General features: G+C 42.8%; 3 protein-coding genes across 5 annotated transcripts in view; 1 reads left to right on the forward strand and 2 right to left on the reverse strand.

The window, feature by feature from the left end:
• Positions 1-15,548, forward strand: part of mars1 (methionyl-tRNA synthetase 1) — an 80,387-nt gene extending 64,839 nt beyond the window's left edge. For both annotated transcript variants that reach the window (XM_055918096.1, XM_055918097.1), the window contains one exon: positions 1,091-15,548. In XM_055918096.1, coding sequence (XP_055774071.1) covers positions 1,091-1,240 — 150 coding nt within the window. In that variant the 3' untranslated portion in view covers positions 1,241-15,548. The remainder of the gene's footprint in view (positions 1-1,090) is intronic.
• On the reverse strand, positions 1,909-5,803 carry ddit3 (DNA-damage-inducible transcript 3). 2 transcript variants are annotated; one of them, XM_055918101.1, is made up of 2 exons: positions 5,570-5,803; positions 1,909-4,905 (listed from the first exon to the last, which is right to left on the reverse strand). In XM_055918101.1, exons 1-2 carry the CDS (start codon positions 5,801-5,803, stop codon positions 3,970-3,972), a joined length of 1,170 nt encoding a protein of 389 aa, XP_055774076.1. In that variant the 3' UTR covers positions 1,909-3,969. The 2 variants fall into 2 exon arrangements, with proteins under 2 accessions (XP_055774076.1, XP_055774075.1); XM_055918100.1 differs by having other exon boundaries at positions 1,909-4,908.
• Positions 14,792-23,587, reverse strand: part of dctn2 (dynactin 2 (p50)) — a 37,443-nt gene continuing 28,647 nt past the window's right edge. Inside the window, exons 11-13 of the mRNA XM_055918098.1 lie at positions 22,181-22,283; positions 21,038-21,129; positions 14,792-15,814 (exon numbers count right to left, since the gene is read on the reverse strand). Of these exons, the coding sequence (XP_055774073.1) occupies positions 15,728-15,814; positions 21,038-21,129; positions 22,181-22,283 (282 nt within the window). The 3' untranslated portion in view covers positions 14,792-15,727. The remainder of the gene's footprint in view (positions 15,815-21,037; positions 21,130-22,180; positions 22,284-23,587) is intronic.

Raw genomic sequence — 23,587 nt, forward strand, 5'->3', positions numbered from 1 at the left:
TGAGCTAACCTTTACCCACTTCTACACCTGACCACTCAGTGAGCTAACTTTTACCCACTTCTACACCTGGCCCCTCAGTGAGCTAACTTTTACCCACTTCTACACCTGGCCCCTCAGCCAGCTAACTTTTACCCACTTCTACACCTGACCCCTCAACCAGCTAACTTTTACCCACTTCTACACCTGGCCCCTCAGTGAGCTAACTTTTACCCACTTCTACACCTGGCCCCTCAGTGAGCTAACCTTTACCCACTTCTACACCTGGCCCCTCAGTGAGCTAACTTTTACCCACTTCTACACCTGGCCCCTCAGCCAGCTAACTTTTACCCACTTCTACACCTGACCCCTCAACCAGCTAACTTTTACCCACTTCTACACCTGACCCCTCAGTGAGCTAACCTTTACCCACTTCTACACCTGGCCCCTCAGTGAGCTAACCTTTACCCACTTCTACACCTGACCACTCAGTGAGCTAACTTTTACCCACTTCTACACCTGGCCCCTCAGTGAGCTAACTTTTACCCACTTCTACACCTGGCCCCTCAGTGAGCTAACTTTTACCCACTTCTACACCTGGCCCCTCAGTGAGCTAACTTTTACCCACTTCTACACCTGGCCCCTCAGTGAGCTAACCTTTACCCACTTCTACACCTGACCCCTCAGCCAGCTAACTTTTACCCACTTCTACACCTGGCCCCTCAGCCAGCTAACTTTTACCCACTTCTACACCTGACACCTCAGTGAGCTTGACACCGTGTGCGGACCAAGTGAAGGGGCCTTTAGATATTGATTTACCAGTTTGTAATGACGAAAGTCTAGCTTGTTATGACGAAAGTATCTAGCTAGTAATGATTTAATTAGTTGATAATACTGACTCACTGTGTTCAACCACTGGGTTATCTATGCCGGGGGGGTGCTAGTTGGTAATGATGTCTGTCTAACCTGTTGTCTGCTCTCTGTCAGGGGGAGAAGGTGCTAGTTGGTAATGATGTCTGTCTAACCTGTTGTCTGCCAGGATGAGAAGGTGCTCATTAATTAACTGACTAGTTGGTAATGATGTCTGTCTAACCTGTTGTCTGCTCTCTGCCAGGGGGAGAAGGTCCGGACCCTGAAGGGCCAGAAGGCAGAGAAAGCTGTGATTGGAGCAGAGGTCACCAAACTAGTAGAACTGAAGAAACAGCTCTCCCTGGCTGAGGGAAAGCACCCAGAACCAGTGGTGACAAAAGGCAAGAAGAAGTGATTAGAAAGAGAGAGAAGACCGACAGAGGCTGGACAAATATGACAAGTAGAAGCAAGATTTGAATAATAATAACAAATATGAGAGTAAGACATAAACAAATCTGTGACAGGATGATAGAGAATGTGGTGTTGCTTATGGGGACAGAGTAGTAGGTAAGATCAGTAATCGAAGAGGGGGGGGGGGGAATTTTAAACTGCTACCAAATATTCAGTCAGACTTTTTCTACATCTCTTTACTCAAAGTAGCAGGTTCTAGTAGGCTGATGGTTAGGTGGATTCCCCGTTATTTTTACTGCACGGTATCACGAAGAGAAATAAAATGGTGACCCGGCGAACAGGCTGGTTCCACCAGGCTACGGTTCTACTGTCACTATGCAGCAATTAGTTCAGGTCAGTGTGTGTGTAGAACGATGTCTGCGTAATAATATTATAATATTGTTATATAAAACATTTCAAAAAGTCATGTTTTTACATATTCCCATTTATTCAATCAAATAAATACAACATTTGCTAAAAAAAATAATTTGCTGCAAAATACTGTGAAACAGAGGCTGAAATTATTATTATTCTTTTCTTAATGTGTCACTTTCAAAGATGAAAGCATTTGTTTGGACCTTATATGCATCTCACTTTACATTTCAATCAAATAGACATTCCGAGACACTAAAATGGTTTTAAAGGATTTTATTTGCAAGTCTAAACATACAATAGCGAAGTAAATACAATGTTTCCTTGTAATTTAACAGAAATAAAAGACAAGCACTATTAGTGTTCCTCTAATTCAACCGCTAACCGATACATCATTTACAGTAAAATGGTGAATCAATATGGGTACAGTAAAGGTTTTATTTCAGTAGAACTGTGTCGGTATAATACAGGAGTATATAAAATATATATATATATGTGAATCAGGGTAGAGCTCTACATTGTAAATATTACTACCGCTAAATTCAGTCAATTTGATAGAAAAAGCTTTCTAGGTGTAAAACTATCCACGTTCTAGGTGTAAAACTATCCACGTTCTAGGTGTAAAACTATCCACGTTCTAGGTGTAAAACTATCCACATTCTTGGTGTAAAACTATCCACGTTCTAGGTGTAAAACTATCCACGTTCTCGGTGTAAAACTATCCACGTTCTCGGTGTAAAACTATCCACGTTCTCGGTGTAAAACTATCCACGTTCTAGGTGTAAAACTATCCACGTTCTCGGTGTAAAACTATCCACGTTCTCGGTGTAAAACTATCCACGTTCTCGGTGTAAAACTATCCACGTTCTCGGTGTAAAACTATCCTCGTTCTAGGTGTAAAACTATCCACGTTCTTGGTGTAAAACTATCCACGTTCTTGGTGTAAAACTATCCACGTTCTAGGTGTAAAACTATCCACGTTCTAGGTGTAAAACTATCCACGTTCTCGGTGTAAAACTATCCACGTTCTCGGTGTAAAACTATTCACGCACAGTAAAGCCGTAGCGGCTTATATAAGTACTGAGTTACTGACTGACAAACTTTCCTGAGCTCTATATTACTCCACAAACTGGACAAGAAATATTATCTCTGATGGCTTCTGCAGTCTTTAGGATTAATCTTAGATTTGAGGTTGGCGGATAAGGGATAGCCTGGTATTCAAACAATTTTAGCTACGTTTCATGGTTGCGTCCCAGTGAAACAAAAGTAGGCTTAGCATTCAGTCAGGTTTAACCAGGCTAGATAAAGGATGCCGTGACAATGAAATGCACTCTCCTTGTTTGAGTCCTCACTACCGTCATACTAGGAATGAGACCAACACAAGTTTGTCAGAATCGCTTTGTTGATGGTTTCTGAGTCCGATCAATACAAATTCCTACCAAACCCCCAATCAATAACTCCTAGCAATGGAAGAAAATCACTTGAATTGTTTTTTCAATTAGCCGTAATTTTGGACTCAATGCCGACACCCCCAAAACAAATCAGAATTTTTACTAACCCCTACTTCATACAAATCACTTCACTAGGCTTAACGAGCGAAACGCCCAATCAGAACCGCATTCATTAGGGCACGCAACAGAAAACGTTTTAAAATGTTTTGCAACAGAACTAAACATATGTTTTTTTTTTGTCCATGTAGTCCAACTTTGTTTCTTTCCATTTGATGCTTAATGAACGTGACCCATGCAACGCTTGGGATAGATGTTGGTTCACAATCTTCATACTTAGATGCTTCCGAATCAATCCCTTCATTTTGGAATCAAAGGCCCCAATCGTTTAATTGAATCTAACCCATCCGTACTTCATACTGAACGCTACACATGACTGAATAATCTAAACGACCCAATCATTCTACGTTAGTTAACCCATCTATTTGAAAGATTCTTCCTGACACCCGGCCCTACATGTAGATACAGTACACTGTAACCTCTCAACAGAGAACATGACCCATCCACCTTCTCAACCTTTTCCTCCGTTACTTTACACCCTGTATGTCCATTTGTCACTGCCACAGTTCTTCCTCTCCGTGGTTTTCCTTTGACTTGCTCTTCCATCGCTCGCTCTTTCTTTATATCTATCTTTTCCTTCTTACTTTCTCATACAGTTTTTCATAAAATTCTAATTTAACTTTCTTCTTAAAACATATCTTTTGGTTTCTCTCTTTAACGCTGTCTTAAAATGCATTTCAAAGTCACCACTGCGTTAAACTCTTCACCGCCAACTTGCTATTCCAAATGCTCATTTTCTGTCTTCCTTCCTCCCTCACTTCCTGGTGTTAACTAATCTCTCTATCAGGGCTCGGCGTGTCCTCTGCACCTCCTCTCCCAGTCTGTCTATCTCTGCTTTCAACCTCTCGTTCTGATCTGTCAGCTCCTGCACCTTCCTCTCGTTCTCCTGATCCCTCTCTCTCCTGCTCTTCTTCGCAGAAGAGGAAGAGGAGGATGAGTGTGAGCCGGAGGAAGGGAAGGACAGAGAGTTGCCCCTCTTGCGTTTGTCCTGCCGAGACGAGGAGAACGAGGTGCTAGTAGGAGAGGAAGGAGGAGAGCAGTTGAGAGAGGTGGACGGAGAGGCGGAGGAAGAGCAGGAGGGAGAGTCTGGGACGCAGGTGTTTTCCTCCTCGCTGGCGGAGGGAGACTCAGGTTGTTGGAGATTGTCGGAGTGATGATGAAGCTGATGATGGTGGTAGCTACCGCTCACCATGATCCCTCCTGTCTCCACCATGCTCACCCCTCCTGTCTCCACCATGCCCACCCCTCCTGTCTCCACCATGCCCACCCCTCCTGTCTCCACCATGCCCACCCCTCCTGTCTCCACCATGCCCACCCCTCCTGTCTCCACCATGCCCACCCCTCCTGTCTCCACCATGCCCACCCCTCCTGTCTCCACCATGCCCACCCCTCCCTCGTTCAGCAACTCAAAGAACTCTGGGGGCAACAGGTCCCCTCCTCCAGAGCCACCTCTTTCTCCATCCCTCCCTCCCTCTCTGTCCCCCTGCCTCTCTGCCCTTTCCTCAGCTGGACTCGGACGGGAGGTGTTGGAGGAGATGTGGTGGAGTGGATGGGTAGGAGGCTCCTCCGGGATCGTGACCCTCTGGACCCCCTCACCTCCGTCCCACGCCTCCCCCACGACACCCACTCCCACCCCGTCTGTCAGCCATGTCAGGGAACAGCTCTCCAGAACATCTAGGAACTCCGGCTCCTTCTGAAGAAAATAAAATGGAAGAAAGAGAAGAGAATGAGAGAGGGAGAAGAGAATGAGAAGAAGAGAGGGAGAAGAGAACGAGACGAGAGAGAGAGAAGAGAAGAGAGGGAGAAGAGAAGAGATGAAGAGAGCGAGAAGAGATGAAGAGAGGGAGAAGAGAACGATAGAGGGAGAAGAAGAGAACGATAGAGGGAGAAGAAGAGAACGATAGAGGGAGAAGAAGAGAACGATAGAGGGAGAAGAAGAGAACGATAGAGGGAGAAGAAGAGAACGATAGAGGGAGAAGAAGAGAACGATAGAGGGAGAAGAAGAGAACGATAGAGGGTGAAGAAGAGAACGATAGAGGGTGAAGAAGAGAACGATAGAGGGTGAAGAAGAGAACGATAGAGGGTGAAGAAGAGAACGATAGAGGGAGAAGAGGCGAAAGGACAGAGAAGAGGCAAAAGGACAGAGAAGAGGAAAGTGTGTACGTTAGGGAATGGTTATGTGGAACGAGCTTCTTACATCAGCACTGTGGAAAGAGTTGCATCATGAAACAGAGAAGATGAACAAACCAACAACTGATTCAAAAGCCAAAACACATCGACGATCATCAATCAATCAATCATCGCTGATAGATCAATCCATATTGATCAAAACTATTTTTTAAATCTCAACTGACCTCAGAGCAGGGAGGGGCACGCGCCAGTTTGGCCCCGCCCCCGTCTGATCCCAGTATATCCTGCAGGTCCTCATACCACGCCTCCAACTCTGCACCACACAGCGGCCCCACACCGGGGGGGTACGACTCTGCACCACACAGCGGCCCCACACCGGGGGGGTAAGACTCTGCACCACACAGCGGTCCCACACCTGGGGGGTACGGAGGGGGCAGGTGAAGCCACTCGGCAGTCATCTTTCGCTCCGTCACTCAGTCGACACCGATAGTCTTCCACACGCTGGAACACACTGGACCAGGACTGGAGATGGAGAGGAGACGGTTTTGGAATAATGTCCGGACAGGAGGGTTCCATTTTTAGAATGATGAAATAATTATTTAATATATCTTCTGCATGAACGGTTATGCGGTTTCTCTACAGTACACTAGGCATCGGGATCGATATACAAATTACTCAGGAGAAAGCTTTATGTAAGAGAGACTATTCTATTGCACAGCTACGTTAGTACATGTTAAGAATTATCAAGAGTTGAAGGAAAATAAGCAATTGAACAAAGTACCGGTATTGTAATTTCTATATTGTTTGAAAATTGACACTTTTTCACTAAATGGTCAAATAGTGGCACTTAGTGGACAAATGGGTCTACTGCACAAACCAATGTCTTTTATATAGAATTCAATTGTCAAAAACATGAGCTGTAGTGATGACTTAATTTCAAACATTATCAAGTTAAAATCTTGAAAAGAAATGCATTGATATAAGTATAATGAGGTTAACTTGTCATCCAACACTCAGTGAAATCAACAGAAGGAATGAGGAAACGCAATTCACCTTCTGAAAGTCTCTTATGATCAAGTCTGGCAGTTGGTCGTTGGCGATAATTTGTCCCAACAACAAGTCTAGAAAGAATGTATGGAATTAATTAATACAACGATTTTTCAATACAGTGTGTCGAGATGTTAGAATGTGCTTAAAGGAACATAAATGTATATTTTATAACAGCAGACAGATGTCTACTGAAAATATAGCTGAGGCACTCAACTTGATAAACAACCTCACAATGCATTGTTAAAAATTATTGAATGCAGGCCTATAAAACGGATTTTATGTGGATTAAATTAATACAATAACTTGACAATGGCTTCACATGTTCTGGTAAAATAAAATATATGTGTGGAAAATCATCAAAAAAAACGGTCACTCCGGGCTCCTCCTGCCACAGTCCAAAATGAATTCTATTTCGATCAAAACATCCTTGATTTCGATTTACACAAGCTCATGAAGAAGAAAAAATAGATTTCGACATGCAATCTTCCCAACATGCAACATATCTTTTTTTTCTTCTAAAAATAGAGTTTTATCGTTGACATTAAATAGTTAAAGGTACTTTAATAAAAAAACACTTGGTGGACGGGAAATAACCTGTGACCACAACACAGCTTGCATGACATAGACAAGTAGACATTCATCCATAAATGCAGCCCAATTCTTGGCAAATACTTTTATGAAGAGTATCTATATATTTCTATCGTGTATTCTTTGAAGAATACATTTTCAGAAAGGTGATATTTATGCAACTGCAGGCTAAATGTGTTTCTCGGATGTGGTGTGGAAGGCTGCGCTCGTTCTCCAAGCCAAGGCATTACGTCATGGAATCAGAGTACAGGACGGGGCGAAACAAAAGCCTGCGTGAAAACTGACACCTCCACTGGTACAAACACCGGGATGAGACAATGAAAAGCGTTCTATACTGTTCTAATGAAAAGTCCACTCCAAATAGCCATGAGATCTTATTCTGTCAAGACAAATAAGTGTTTATTTTTGTTATTTAATAGGCTATTAACAAAACAAATATAATGTCTGGATCAATGACATCTTATAGATTTGATCAAACAAAAGCCTGAACGTTGATAACAGTAAATAATAAGTTTATAAAACCGAAACAAAACTTTGTAAAACGTTACGTAAACGTTTGACAGCTCAGCTGTCTCTGTTATGTCAAACTTCTGAGAGCGAGAGAGCTCGTGGCAGAGAGAACGCCACTTGGGGGTCAAAGTCAAATATACAGATAAATGTACCCCTCAATCTTGGATAAAAATATAACAAATGTCAATTATAATTGCACACAGCAACTGCTGTCCTAAAACAGACATGGGGAAAGTTACCAAACAACATTCACATTCTTTTCCAAAAGGGGAAACCAGAGAGACGATCAGCAGCCAAATTAAAACGAGAACTCCTTATAGAAGTCCCTAAAAGACAATCAACAACTTTTTAAAAACTATACAGAATAAAAATCACTTACCCTTTTTCTTTTATTATTTCGCTTTTTCGCCTGTCTTGGATTCGGACTGTGTATATATTTTAGTTGAGATTGGTGATAGCTCATGTTAACCATTGTTCGGCTTAGGATACTGAATGTGATTTTTTCGGGAACTCCCGGTGATCTTTATATATGGTGACGCCAACCGAACTCGACGGGAAGTTTTTTTTGTTTTTACTTAACAGAAGCCCATTAGCTGATGATGAAATGACTGACAACCAGGTGGTACAATAGTAATCTACGCGCTAAATTATTTTGCTTGACGACATCCAATTGGTAATTGTATTCTACAGTAAAGGCGGGCTCTAAAGAGGGCTGGGTTGTCTCCAGCCTGGGTAGTTTGTGTGACGTGAAGATGTAATGCAGCCAGGACGAATTTGGGGCGTAAGGGAGTCACATGAAAGGAATGATGCAATGCTTGGCAACCCATTTCTAGTCGGAAATAAAACAGAGAGAACAAGAACATGTTTTATTAAACAGTCTCTTGCTCTAACAAAAATATAAAAAAATACACTTATGCAAGAATATTTTAGAATGTCTAAGGAAAGTTTTTCTCACAAATATTAGGCGACAATATAGGCTATGTATAATTTATGTTCAGTTATAGGATATTGTGAAAGGAATAAAGAAAGCAACTCTGCTTGGAATTATGGCTCGTTTTGTATCCAATAATAGATCGGTTTTTATTTTACGTTTTTTATATAGGCTTGCTTCTATTATTCTCCGGTATTTATCTCTGTCTGGGGACCGCTTTCTTTATGCGCGTGAGGGCCACACTGTACACTATTCAAGTTTGTGAGAGTAATGAAATGCTTTAAAGTCCGACGCCGTCCTGCTCTGTCTGTGTGTATAATATTATTTCTCAAGAGTAGTATGGTCTGCTGCAACAAACTCAACTTCAAACGTATTTTTTTCTCTCAAAGGAAACAATGCAATATAACCTATGTATCGCCATAGGTAGCGTCCTCATCTTGCCTCAAAGGAAACCATAATGAAATGTAACCTATTTATTGCCATATGTAGCCTAACATCCATATAGGGATGGATTTATTTTATTTTATTGGATGTGTTTATTATAAAAGAATGCCGTTTTATTTGGATATTATTTCCTTACAGACATTTCGCTTCTTTTTTATATTGCCCTCTTGTCTCTGTGTGGAGTGACGGGCGCTGGCTATCAAAACAACATCCCATACTTCTTGATCGCGAGTTCCTAAACTCCTCTCGATCGCACAAGCTGCTAGTGTTGATGAAAACTGATATTAAAACATAAATAATTCAGGTTAACCAACATGCTCATTGTCTTTATAATAAAGTCTTTAACTTCCTATGTTATTTCATCCTTTGACACTTAACGGTTAATTCCTTAACTCCGACAGACAAGTGTTTAAATGCACGGTGCAACAACACCCGCAGTTTACCAGCCCAGCAACAGCGCCGATATGAGACGCGTCGCGTGCGTGAGTAGCGAATAGAAAGCTCCGGTCTCCGGGACCAGGGTTAAAACGCTCTATGAGCCTCGGTTTTCCACGTCACGACTTGAGGGTCTGTTGCTGAGTAGGTGAGCGAAATACTTTGTCTATTTATTGAGTCCGGTCGTGTCGCGTGTGCATATAGTATTCGTTAGTGGGATACTTAGAGGACACCGGGCCACGGTGTTGGCACTGGCTGGGTTTTTTGTTATAATAGTGTGTGATGGGATGAGCAACAGTGTTTTTATAAAAAGCAAAACACAAGTTTACACCACAATATTATTCCATAAGCCTATTTAATTTCTTAGTTCGATAATAATAGAAATACTAATTATCATAATCATAGGCCTAATAACTAAATACTAATGCAGTAGCTAATAATAATATTAATGCTCAGGAAAAAAAAAAAGGAAATGTTATTCACAAGAGTAACATAAGGTTGTAGCCTATAGAGAAATCAATAAACTACACAATTGAACTGTAAAACAGGTATATGAAAGACATAGACCAAAACTATACCGTGCATTCGGAAAGTATTCAGACTCCACCCCCTTTTCCACATTTTGTTAAGTTACAGCCTTATTCTAAAATTGATACAATTATTTTTTCCCCTCATCAATATAAACACAATACCCCATAATGACAAAATGAAAACAGGTTTTTAGAAATGTTTGCAAATGTATTAAAAATAAAAAACAGAAATACCTTATTTACATAAGTATTCAGACCCTTTGTTATGAGACTCGAAATTGAGCTCAGGTGTATTCTGTTTCCATTGATCATCCTTGATGTTTCTACAACTTGATTGGATCTACCTGTGGTAAATTAAATTGATTGGACATGATTTGGAAAGGCGCACACCTGTCTACCGGGGTCTGTAGTGACACCTCTACCACTGAGATGTATTATTATTTTTGATTTTATTTAACCTGGCAAGTCAGTGACGAACAAATTCTTATTTACAATGACGGGCGACGCTGGGCCAATTGTGTGCCGCCGTATGGGACTCCCAATCACGGCCGGATGTGATACAGCCTGGATTCGAACCAGGGACTACAGTGACGCCTCTTGCACTGAGATGCTGTGCCTTAGACCGCTGCGCCACCCGGGAGCCTTAGACCGCTGCCACACGGGAGCCGTTAAAGGTCCCACAGTTGACAGTGCATGTCAGAGCAAAAACCAAGCCATGGGATCGAAAGAATTGTCCGTAGAGCTCTGAGACAGGATTGTGTCGAGGCACAGATCTGGGGAAGGGTACCAACACATTTCTGCAGCATTGAAGGTGCCCAAGAACACAGCGGCTTCCATCTTTCTTAAATGGAAGAAGTTTGGAACCACCAAGACTCTTCCTAGAGCTGGCCACCCGCCAGACTGAGCAATCTGGGGAGAAGTGCCTTTGTCATGGAGGTGAACAAGAACCCGATGGTCACTAAGACAGAGCAGAGGTCCTCTGTGGAGATGGGAGAACCTTCCAGCAGGACAACCATCTCTGCAGCCCTCCACCAATCAGGCCTTTATGGTAGACTGGCCAGACAGAAACCAATCTTCAGTAAAATGCACATGACAGCCCACTTGGAGTTTGCCAAAAGGCACCTGACCATGAGAACCAAGATTGAACTCTTTGTCCTGAATGCAAGCGTCACATCTGGAGGAAACCTGGTACCATCCCTACGGTGAGGCATGGTGGTGACAGCATCATGCTGTGGGAATGTTTTTCAGCGGCAGGGACTGGAAGACTAGTCAGCATCGAAGGCAAAGATGAATGGAGCAAAGTACAGAGAGATCCTTGACGAAAACCTGCTCCAGAGCACTCAGGACCTCAGACTGGGGCGAAGGTTCACCTTCCAATAGGACCACAGCCCTAAGCACACAGCCAAGACAACGCAGGAGTGGCTTCGGGACAAGTCTCTGAATGTCCTTGAGTGGCCCAGCCAGAGCCCGGACTTGAACCCAATCAAACATCTCTGGAGAGACCTGAAAATAGCTGGGCAGCAACACTCCCCATCCAATCTGACAGCGCTTGAGAGGATCTGCAGAGAAGAATGGGAGAAATTCCCCAAATACAGGTGTGCCAAGCTTGTAGCGTCATACCCAAGAAGACTTGAGGCTGTAATCGTTGCCAAAGGTTCTTCAACACAGTACTGAATAAAGGGTCTGAATACTTATGGAAAATGTGATATTTCATTTTTTTTTTATATATACATTTGCAAACGTTTCTAAAATACTGTTTTTGCTTTATCATTATGGGGTATTGTGTGTAGATTGATGAGGGGGGGAAAAAACTATTTAATCAATTTTAGAATAAGGCTGTAACATAACAAAATGTGGAGAATGTCAAGGGGTCTGAATACTTTCCCGATTGCACTGTACACTTAATGTTCGGTTTGAATATGTAGTATTCTGTAGGCTATAGCGTGTTGATTTCTGTGGCTCTACTTCCAGGAGGATCAAAGTAAAGGAAATCAGGAGCACAGATCGTTCCTACTTCGACTTTCCATAAAATACAACTGTCCTGAGAAACTGTACCGTTGTGTGCTGAATTACGAACATGTGATTGTCTGGATTGGAATTCATGTATTGTTGTTTTTATAAAGTATCCAGAAAGACTGTTGACATGACAGATGAATATTCATATTGTGTTTTGTACCTTGATTGTTTTGGGACTCAAATCAAAGTTTATTTGTCACATACACATGGTTAGCGAAATGCTAAGTGTAGCGAAAATGCTTATGCTTCTAGTTCCGACAATGCAGTAATAACCAACAAGTAATCTAACCTAACAATTCCACAACTACTACCTTTACACTTGTGTGTATAAGGGATAAAGAATATGTACATGAACTAGACCTGGTACTGTCTCTCAGTCTATTGTACTTCAGTATTAGGTAGGTAACAAGTATAATTAAACGGTTGTATCGATGCTGTCGTGAGTTTTGCAAAAGCACTTATCTCAACCTGACTCTCTTTGCTCACTGTAATCGCATATGAACTTTATCTGATTAGGCATATAGCCTATTGATTTATACTCTTGTTAAATGAGAGTTTATTCCTGTATGGTGATGCCTAAGAAAAATGTCCATACTCGTACATCAGATTAAAAAATATATATATATATTTAACGAGGCAAGTCAGTTAATAACAAATTCTTATTTACGATGACGGCCTACTCCGGCCAAACCCGGTCGACGCTGGGTCAATGGAATAATATTGTGGCGTAAACTTAGTGTTTTGCTTTTCATAACCACTGTTGCCCCTCCTGCCCATTCTCTCACAGAACAAACATAATGGGCAGTAAAGTTATATTATATGTATCTATTCTATGTATACTGACTGTTTACTGTAGGACTGTTCAGTTTGAATGCTTACGAATTGTTGGTTTATTATAGTCTATAATAAAGCTAGAGGAGGGGGCAGCACAGGACCACAGAACGGACGAGCGGCTCTTCAGGTGCATTGTTGTTATGGGATTTCCAAAAGTTCGCCTCTCAGCGACTGCGCATGCCTGAAAGAAAAGTCCCGAAACAAACCCAAAGGCAGAGTTGGGAGCAAAGTTTGTGAAGATGCACCGTCTGTGATTAAAAAAGACAGATCACATCGGCGGTGTACGTGACATTACCGAAATTTAAGCGGGGCCTAGTTTAGAAGGGAGATGGCGGGGAATACCCACGCAGACTACAAGAATGCTGAGAAGGAGAGGGAACCTGCCACACGCGCCGAGGAAAGAAGGGAGAGGTAACGAGCACTGCCGAGAATGTCACGGTAAAAAGCCCTACAGTGATGAGGTCAGCCAGAGGTCGACGAGGGGCAAGAAGAGATTTTACTGATATTTTTCATTTTCCCACAGCCGATCAGATAGAAACTAGGCTATATCAACTGATCAACCTGGCTGCTTCAAACACCAGCACTACCACCACTCACAACACTATCATTAGACGTATACCTATTCTAGGTTTTAGTAAATATACTTCAATGGTGGCTAACAGATCCAAAAAGGTTCAAAGTTCAATTGCACTGTATCTGGGAGCAGTTGGCAATGATGGAGTGAGTGTTGAAAACCTGTACACTACCGTATGAACCCAATGAACTCATGCTAAGCTTTTTATAAAGGTCTATGCTTCCCTCTACTGGCCATGTAGCACCATTACAAACGAGTAATCATGACTAGAGCACTCGAGTAACAAGTTTCCTGGCTGTAACCAGCGATCTAGGATCAGTTTACCCGATCTCTAATCGTTTCCTCAATTTTTTAGGGGATGCAAAAATATGTGACCCTGGATTAGGGGGTAAAGGTTATCTCGGTTAACCCAGAACCAAAATCCTGTCCATGACAGTTTATGGGAAAGGGGCCATTTTTACCTTCTATATTTGGCACTTCTGTGAATGTTTGATTTAGTCCGTGTTGCGTTGATATGGGGGAATTGTGAAGCATTGGAATTGGAATCAAGTAGCATTGGAATCAAGTCTGAATCATGTCATGTTTTACAGTCAGTCTTTTAAGGTGTCTGCATACATAGGTTAGTTGTCCGGCTAACAGAACTCGGCTAGGCGAACGTCTAATGATCTCATACTCCCTAAATACTTTAGTTTGAAAAACTAGAACAAAAAGCGGCAATATAACGGTTGTTTTTCCCCATTGAGTCACGAACATTTTGTATTAAAACTAGTCGTCTCAAATGACACGGCTTCTTGTTCCAGTCCTACTAGTAGTACTATTGACCAATCACCGATGAAGGGGCGTAGACTTCGGCTACAGAATTTCGATTTGCCTCAAGAAATGAGTCTTATTATAATGATTATGATTCTTATTATAATGAAACTTATGGTTATTAAAATGATTATGATTCTTATATATTTTTTTGTTTCCTTTACCTCCCTTATCTCACCTCATATGCTCACATTCTATATAGACTTATTTTTCTACTGTATTATTGACTGTATGTTTGTTTTACTCCATGTGTAACTCTGTGTTGTTGTGTCGAACTGCTTTGCTTTATCTTGGCCAGGTCGCAGTTGTAAATGAGAACTTGTTCTCAACTAGTCTACCTGGTGAAATAAAATAAATAAAAATGATTGTTATAGCTCAGTGATGAACAGCTGGAAAAAAACCTGCCCAACACCAGAACTTCACACAACTGTTTCGACTGGGAAGCATGCAACAGGCTTTTTAGTCACATATTAGTATGTAAATAATAATAAACTTAGCAATGCTATTTTTAATCTTGACTTTGTGTAAATGTATTTGCGTACACTTTAGATTGAAACAAATTCTGTAAACTATCTTTCCCTTGAAGAACTTTTAGTATCATATTGACACTTTGGCAGAGAATAATTGTAATATTGAACTAGTTTTTATTAAAAGGGAGTTGATTTTATGTAACATTCAATTGTTTTATAACATGTTTGACAAGTTCTCACTCTCTGTAGAAGAGTGTAGTTGAAGCATGTTGTTTATTCAGATGATATCTCAAGAGTCAGGTACAGTACAGTCCATCGTAGGCAATGACAAACAACGCAGAAGATTTAAAAGTAGTGTGTGGTATTTTAGTCTCAGTCACAATGATAATAAGTTACAAGCAACTGAGCATGAAACATTTAAGGTACACAGGCATATTTACAAGCATCCCTCCGGGACTTCAGGCCCCTCCCCAACGCACACTGCTACATGTCCATACATCGTCTTTCCGGTTGACGACGCGTCCCGATTCTTCACCCTTCTCCCAAAGTGTGCACTAGCATACTTCCCGTCATTGGATTGGTGTAAGCATTAGCTGGAGGGCGTTTCCACCATTGTTAAATCCACAACAGGAAGTGTACAAAGTGTATACTTCAGGAAAAGGGTGGATATATCAGCATTGTTTTTTTGGTTTTTGTGCAGTAATTTTCTAGACACGTCTTTTCTCTGACATGGCTATTCCACTTTTTGAACCCTCAAAATTGGACATTCAATGAAAATAGTGAGCTGAATGTCGTAGTATATAACTAGTGTGGCTGAAGAGGTGGAAAGGATCCAGATAAATATTATTCATTGAGAAAAAGCCATCGAGCTTTGAAGGGAATAATATGTGACACACACATACTATATAGATATCTATAGATAGTGGGTGTAGTAATGCATTGCATTTGATAACAAATGAAAAACTTCAAATGTGAGAGAGATGTGGAAGAAGGGGAGGGGAAAAAAATCAATTTGCCCATTTGGGTAGTAAGCTTTTTTTGTCATGTTTTTTTCTTTTTTATACTTTCAAATCAAACATTCCACTTTGCGAGGAAAAAAAGAAGACTGAGGTGGAAGAAGAGAGAGAGAAGGCCCTCCACTCCCTCAATTTGTCCAACTGTCCTGACATTTTTTTTTAAAGAAACAAGATTTATTTGTTGAGAGTCTTCATTCTCTGGTCCAGAGCTGCAAAGTTCTCCTCTACAGACATTAGATTCTCCTTCATGGTTGTCTGAACCTGGGAGAGGGAGAAAATAAGAAGGGAGAGGGAAGTACATTTAAATTGTAACTTCTAAATCCACCCATCACTTTTGGACTCAATAATCCATACCTTCTGGAAATTCTAGAGAGTCATTGTTAAGTGTAAAACCTAAGTCATGACTGCCATTGTGCTGAGAATGTCAATGTTGTCATGTGTAATAAATTCAACCAAATGTGTTTATACTAATTTCGTTAACTGTAATTGCGTTAGTTATTTTCCATCTTGTGCCAACATCAGTTCTTTTTTAGTCTTGGTCTTTTTCTAAGAGATTGTCAGTTGGATAGGCTCTCTGCAAGGTTTTGTATGTATCTTACCTATCATATGAACATCCTTTTCTGACTCAAAGATTGCTCTGATATCCAGAAGAATTCAAATCAATTTCTTGATAAAACTTTTCAGTTCCATGCATTTGAAAACATCTACATTGGTCAGGCAACAATTGCTTTTAAATTCTGTCATGGAAATACATTTCTTTACTATTACCAAGTCATTTCTGGTTCTCTCTGCTGTTAGTTTTCCATGTGGACCAAATTCAAATCGTTGAATTGTGAAAAGCTATTCAAAGAATTGTTTCATAGGGGTGTGTTTTAAGGGAGTGATTGTTTCCTGTAGAATACGTTTCATTTTCTTCCATATTGTTAGTGTTCTGAACTATCATGGTGGATAAAGTACCCAATTATCATACTTGAGTAAAAATAAAGATAACTAAATAGAAAATGACTCAAGTAAAAGTGAGTTACCCAGTAAAATACTACTTGAGTAAAAGTCTAAAAGTATTTGATTTTAAATATACACTGAACAAAAATATAAAACGTAAAAGTGTAAAGTGTTTCATGAGCTGAAATAAAAGTGAATTAAACATGATCATTACACAGGTGCACCTTGTGCTGGGGACAATAAAAGGCAACTGAAATGTGCAGTTTGGTCACACAACACAATGCCACAAATATCTCAAGTTGAGGGAGCATGCAATTGGAGTGCTGACTACAGGAATGTCCACCAGAGCTGTTGCCAGAGAATTGAATGTTAATTTCTCTTTCATAAGGAGCCTCAAGTTGTTTTAGAGAATTTGACAGTATGTCCAACCAGCCTCACAACCACAGACCACGTGTATGGCATCGTGTGGGCGGGCTGTTTGCTGATGGCAACGTTGTGAACAGAGTGCCCCATGGTGGCGGTGGGGTTATGGTATGGGCAGGCATAAGCAACAGACAACGAACACAATCGCATTTCATTGATGGCAATTTGAATTTAAAAAAATACCGTAACAAGATCCTGAGGCCCACAGTGAGGGACATTTTTTTTTTTTAAGGTATCTGTGACCAACAGATGCAAGTCTGTATTCTCAGTCATGTGAAATCCATAGATTAGGGCCTAATGAATTTATTTCAATGGACTGATTTCCTTATATGAACTGTAACTCAGTCAAATCAAGGAAATTGTTGCATGTTTCATCTCTATTTTTGTTCAGTATAAGTGAAACATTTATAAAATGTCAAATTTCTTATATTAAGCAAACCAAAGGGCACAATTTTAGTCGGATTTTACTTCCAGGTAGCCAGGGGCACACTCAGACATCATTTACAAAACAAAGCATTTTGTGTTTAGTGAGTCTGCCAGATCAGAGGCAGTAGATGCCCAGGGATGTTCTCTTGATAAGTGTGTGAATTGGACCATTTTCCTGTTCTGCTAAGCATTCAAAATGTAACGAGTACTTTTTTGTGTCAAGAGAAAATGGGAATAAAAAGTACATGCTTTTCTTTAGGAAAATATACAGAGTAAAAGTAGTCCAAAATATAAATAGTCACGTACAGATACCCCAAAAAACTACTTAAAAGTATTTTTACTAAGGTACTTTAAAAAGTGACATATCAGTCCAGCAGCAGTCCAACCTACTTTACCTGTGAGAGCAGTGTGAGACGTGTCAGTGTGTCTACTACCTGTGAGACGTGTCAGTGTGTCTACTACCTGTGAGACGTGTCAGTGTGTCTACTACCTGTGAGACGTGTCAGTGTGTCTACTACCTGTGAGACGTGTCAGTGTGTCTACTACCTGTGAGAGCAGTGTGAGACGTGTCATTGTGTCTACTACCTGTGAGAGCAGTGTGAGACGTGTCATTGTGTCTACTACCTGTGAGACGTGTCCGTGTGTCTACTACCTGTGAGACGTGTCCGTGTGTCTACTACCTGTGAGACGTGTCCGTGTGTCTACTACCTGTGAGACGTGTCCGTGTGTCTACTACCTGTGAGACGTGTCCGTGTGTCTACTACCTGTGAGACGTGTCCGTGTGTCTACTACCTGTGAGACGTGTCCGTGTGTCTACTACCTGTGAGACGTGTCATTGTGTCTACTACCTGTGAGAGCAGTGTGAGACGTGTCATTGTGTCTACTACCTGTGAGAGCAGTGTGAGACGTGTCATTGTGTCTACTACCTGTGAGAGCAGTGTGAGACGTGTCATTGTGTCTACTACCTGTGAGAGCAGTGTGAGACGTGTCCGTGTGTACTACCTGTGAGAGCAGTGTGAGACGTGTCATTGTGTCTACTACCTGTGAGAGCAGTGTGAGACGTGTCATTGTGTCTACTACCTGTGAGAGCAGTGTGAGACGTGTCATTGTGTCTACTACCTGTGAGAGCAGTGTGAGACGTGTCATTGTGTCTACTACCTGTGAGACGTGTCATTGTGTCTACTACCTGTGAGAGCAGTGTGAGACGTGTCATTGTGTCTACTACCTGTGAGAGCAGTGTGAGACGTGTCATTGTGTCTACTACCTGTGAGAGCAGTGTGAGACGTGTCATTGTGTCTACTACCTGTGAGAGCAGTGTGAGACGTGTCATTGTGTCTACTACCTGTGAGAGCAGTGTGAGACGTGTCATTGTGTCTACTACCTGTGAGAGCAGTGTGAGACGTGTCATTGTGTCTACTACCTGTGAGAGCAGTGTGAGACGTGTCATTGTGTCTACTACCTGTGAGAGCAGTGTGAGACGTGTCATTGTGTCTACTACCTGTGAGAGCAGTGTGAGACGTGTCATTGTGTCTACTACCTGTGAGAGCAGTGTGAGACGTGTCCGTGTGTCTACTACCTGTGAGACGTGTCCGTGTGTCTACTACCTGTGAGACGTGTCATTGTGTCTACTACCTGTGAGACGTGTCATTGTGTCTACTACCTGTGAGACGTGTCAGTGTGTCTACTACCTGTGAGACGTGTCCGTGTGTCTACTACCTGTGAGACGTGTCCGTGTGTCTACTACCTGTGAGACGTGTCCGTGTGTCTACTACCTGTGAGAGCAGTGTGAGACGTGTCATTGTGTCTACTACCTGTGAGACGTGTCCGTGTGTCTACTACCTGTGAGACGTGTCCGTGTGTCTACTACCTGTGAGACGTGTCATTGTGTCTACTACCTGTGAGAGCAGTGTGAGACGTGTCAGTGTGTCTACTACCTGTGAGAGCAGTGTGAGACGTGTCATTGTGTCTACTACCTGTGAGAGCAGTGTGAGACGTGTCATTGTGTCTACTACCTGTGAGAGCAGTGTGAGACGTGTCATTGTGTCTACTACCTGTGAGAGCAGTGTGAGACGTGTCATTGTGTCTACTACCTGTGAGACGTGTCATTGTGTCTACTACCTGTGAGAGCAGTGTGAGACGTGTCATTGTGTCTACTACCTGTGAGAGCAGTGTGAGACGTGTCATTGTGTCTACTACCTGTGAGAGCAGTGTGAGACGTGTCCGTGTGTACTACCTGTGAGAGCAGTGTGAGACGTGTCATTGTGTGTACTACCTGTGAGAGCAGTGTGAGACGTGTCATTGTGTCTACTACCTGTGAGAGCAGTGTGAGACGTGTCATTGTGTCTACTACCTGTGAGAGCAGTGTGAGACGTGTCATTGTGTCTACTACCTGTGAGAGCAGTGTGAGACGTGTCATTGTGTCTACTACCTGTGAGAGCAGTGTGAGACGTGTCATTGTGTCTACTACCTGTGAGAGCAGTGTGAGACGTGTCCGTGTGTCTACTACCTGTGAGACGTGTCCGTGTGTCTACTACCTGTGAGACGTGTCCGTGTGTCTACTACCTGTGAGACGTGTCATTGTGTCTACTACCTGTGAGACGTGTCAGTGTGTCTACTACCTGTGAGACGTGTCCGTGTGTCTACTACCTGTGAGACGTGTCCGTGTGTCTACTACCTGTGAGACGTGTCCGTGTGTCTACTACCTGTGAGACGTGTCCGTGTGTCTACTACCTGTGAGAGCAGTGTGAGACGTGTCATTGTGTCTACTACCTGTGAGACGTGTCCGTGTGTCTACTACCTGTGAGAGCAGTGTGAGACGTGTCATTGTGTCTACTACCTGTGAGAGCAGTGTGAGACGTGTCATTGTGTCTACTACCTGTGAGACGTGTCAGTGTGTCTACTACCTGTGAGACGTGTCCGTGTGTCTACTACCTGTGAGACGTGTCCGTGTGTCTACTACCTGTGAGACGTGTCATTGTGTCTACTACCTGTGAGAGCAGTGTGAGACGTGTCAGTGTGTCTACTACCTGTGAGAGCAGTGTGAGACGTGTCATTGTGTCTACTACCTGTGAGAGCAGTGTGAGACGTGTCATTGTGTCTACTACCTGTGAGAGCAGTGTGAGACGTGTCATTGTGTCTACTACCTGTGAGAGCAGTGTGAGACGTGTCATTGTGTCTACTACCTGTGAGACGTGTCATTGTGTCTACTACCTGTGAGACGTGTCATTGTGTCTACTACCTGTGAGAGCAGTGTGAGACGTGTCATTGTGTCTACTACCTGTGAGAGCAGTGTGAGACGTGTCATTGTGTCTACTACCTGTGAGACGTGTCATTGTGTCTACTACCTGTGAGAGCAGTGTGAGACGTGTCATTGTGTCTACTACCTGTGAGAGCAGTGTGAGACGTGTCATTGTGTCTACTACCTGTGAGAGCAGTGTGAGACGTGTCATTGTGTCTACTACCTGTGAGAGCAGTGTGAGACGTGTCATTGTGTCTACTACCTGTGAGAGCAGTGTGAGACGTGTCATTGTGTCTACTACCTGTGAGAGCAGTGTGAGACGTGTCATTGTGTCTACTACCTGTGAGAGCAGTGTGAGACGTGTCATTGTGTCTACTACCTGTGAGAGCAGTGTGAGACGTGTCATTGTGTCTACTACCTGTGAGAGCAGTGTGAGACGTGTCCGTGTGTACTACCTGTGAGAGCAGTGTCCCGTTGTCCTTCAGAGAGTTGTTGATCATCTGCTGGGTGGTGTCCAGGTGGGTCAGCAGCTGACCAAACTGCATGGCTACATACACACAGAGACAGAGAGACAGAGACACAGAGTCAGACCACCCACATGGCTACAGAGAGAGAGAGAATCAGACAACCAACATTTTCAAAGCATATCAGAGTTGTGGACATTACTTGTTCCTTTTAAATTCGTTTTTATATCTGCCACACCTGCAGTTAAATGTGCGTATTTTTCTTTCTTTCTCATTTTAACGTATGTTTCTGAGCCAGGTCTGGTGATTGACAGGTTAGTATGTTTCTGAGCCAGGTCTGGTGATTGACAGGTTAGTATGTTTCTGAGCCAGGTCTGGTGATTGACAGGTTAGTATGTTTCTGAGCCAGGTCTGGTGATTGACAGGTTAGTATGTTTGAGCCAGGTCTGGTGATTGACAGGTTAGTATGTTTCTGAGCCAGGTCTGGTGATTGACAGGTTAGTATGTTTCTGAGCCAGGTCTGGTGATTGACAGGTTAGTATGTTTCTGAGCCAGGTCTGGTGATTGACAGGTTAGTATGTTTCTGAGCCAGGTCTGGTGATTGACAGGTTAGTATGTTTCTGAGCCAGGTCTGGTGATTGACAGGTTAGTATGTTTCTGAGCCAGGTCTGGTGATTGACAGGTTAGTATGTTTCTGAGCCAGGTCTGGTGATTGACAGGTTAGTATGTTTCTGAGCCAGGTCTGGTGATTGACAGGTTAGTATGTTTCTGAGCCAGGTCTGGTGATTGACAGGTTAGTATGTTTCTGAGCCAGGTCTGGTGATTGACAGGTTAGTATGTTTCTGAGCCAGGTCTGGTGATTGACAGGTTAGTATGTTTCTGAGCCAGGTCTGGTGATTGACAGGTTAGTATGTTTCTGAGCCAGGTCTGGTGATTGACAGGTTAGTATGTTTCTGAGCCAGGCCTGGTGATTGACAGGTTAGTATGTTTCTGAGCCAGGTCTGGTGATTGACAGGTTAGTATGTTTCTGAGCCAGGTCTGGTGATTGACAGGTTAGTATGTTTCTGAGCCAGGTCTGGTGATTGACAGGTTAGTATGTTTCTGAGCCAGGTCTGGTGATTGACAGGTGATTACCTTGTTCATGCAACTCCTTGACAGCCATGAGCCTCTGCACCACCTGGGGCAGAGAGGTTGCCATGGCATCCCACTTCTGCACCACGTCGTACAGCTGAGACACCTGAGACAGACAGACAACACGTTGTGGCTGAAAATAACACACACCCAATAATGATAAAGTTGGGGGTAAACAGACAGCAGAGTTCGAGGAATGAGATGCTGAAAAATGCAGTCTGAGTATTTCTGAAGGTTGGTGGAGGATTGTCCAGGTTACATCTACAGATGACTAGTGTTGGTGGAGGATTGTCCAGGTTACACCTACAGGAGACGACTAGTGTTGGTGGAGGATTGTCCAGGTTACATCTACAGGAGACGACTAGTGTTGGTGGTGGTAGATTGTCCAGGTTACACCTACAGGAGACGACTAGTGTTGGTGGAGGATTGTCCAGGTTACATCTACAGATGACTAGTGTTGGTGGAGGATTGTCCAGGTTACATCTACAGGAGACGACTAGTGTTGGTGGTGGTAGATTGTCCAGGTTACACCTACAGGAGACGACTAGTGTTGGTGGAGGATTGTCCAGGTTACATCTACAGATGACTAGTGTTGGTGGAGGATTGTCCAGGTTACATCTACAGGAGATGACTAGTGTTGGTGGTGGTAGATTGTCCAGGTTACACCTACAGGAGACGACTAGTGTTGGTGGAGGATTGTCCAGGTTACATCTACAGATGACTAGTGTTGGTGGAGGACTGTCCAGGTTACACCTACAGGAGACGACTAGTGTTGGTGGTGGTAGATTGTCCAGGTTACATCTACAGGAGACGACTAGTGTTGGTGGTGGTAGATTGTCCAGGTTACATCTACAGGAGACGACTAGTGTTGGTGGTAGATTGTCCAGGTTACATCTACAGGAGACGACTAGTGTTGGTGGTGGTAGATTGTCCAGGTTACATCTACAGGAGACGACTAGTGTTGGTGGTAGATTGTCCAGGTTACATCTACAGGAGACGACTAGTGTTGGTGGAGGACTGTCCAGGTTACATCTACAGATGACTAGTGTTGGTGGAGGATTGTCCAGGTTACATCTACAGGAGACGACTAGTGTTGGTGGTGGTAGATTGTCCAGGTTACATCTACAGGAGACGACTAGTGTTGGTGGAGGATTGTCCAGGTTACATCTACAGGAGACGACTAGTGTTGGTGGTAGATTGTCCAGGTTACACCTACAGGAGACGACTAGTGGTGGTGGTAGATTGTCCAGGTTACATTACAGGAGACGACTAGTGTTGGTGGTAGATTGTCCAGGTTACATCTACAGATGACTAGTGTTGGTGGTGGTAGATTGTCCAGGTTACATCTACAGGAGACGACTAGTGTTGGTGGTAGATTGTCCAGGTTACATCTACAGGAGACGACTAGTG

The sequence above is a fragment of the Salvelinus fontinalis genome, chromosome 3 (genome assembly GCF_029448725.1).
Source record: "Salvelinus fontinalis isolate EN_2023a chromosome 3, ASM2944872v1, whole genome shotgun sequence".
NCBI lineage: Eukaryota > Metazoa > Chordata > Actinopteri > Salmoniformes > Salmonidae > Salvelinus > Salvelinus fontinalis.

Bases quoted from the DNA above. Each gene is read 5' to 3' on its own strand.
- ddit3 (XM_055918100.1), bottom strand. From the start codon at position 5,803: ATGACTGCCGAGTGGCTTCACCTGCCCCCTCCGTACCCCCCAGGTGTG. The intron at 4,909-5,569 runs GTCAGTTGAGAT...TATTTTCTTCAG, and splicing joins GTGCCCCTCCCTGCTCTGAG to AAGGAGCCGGAGTTCCTAGA.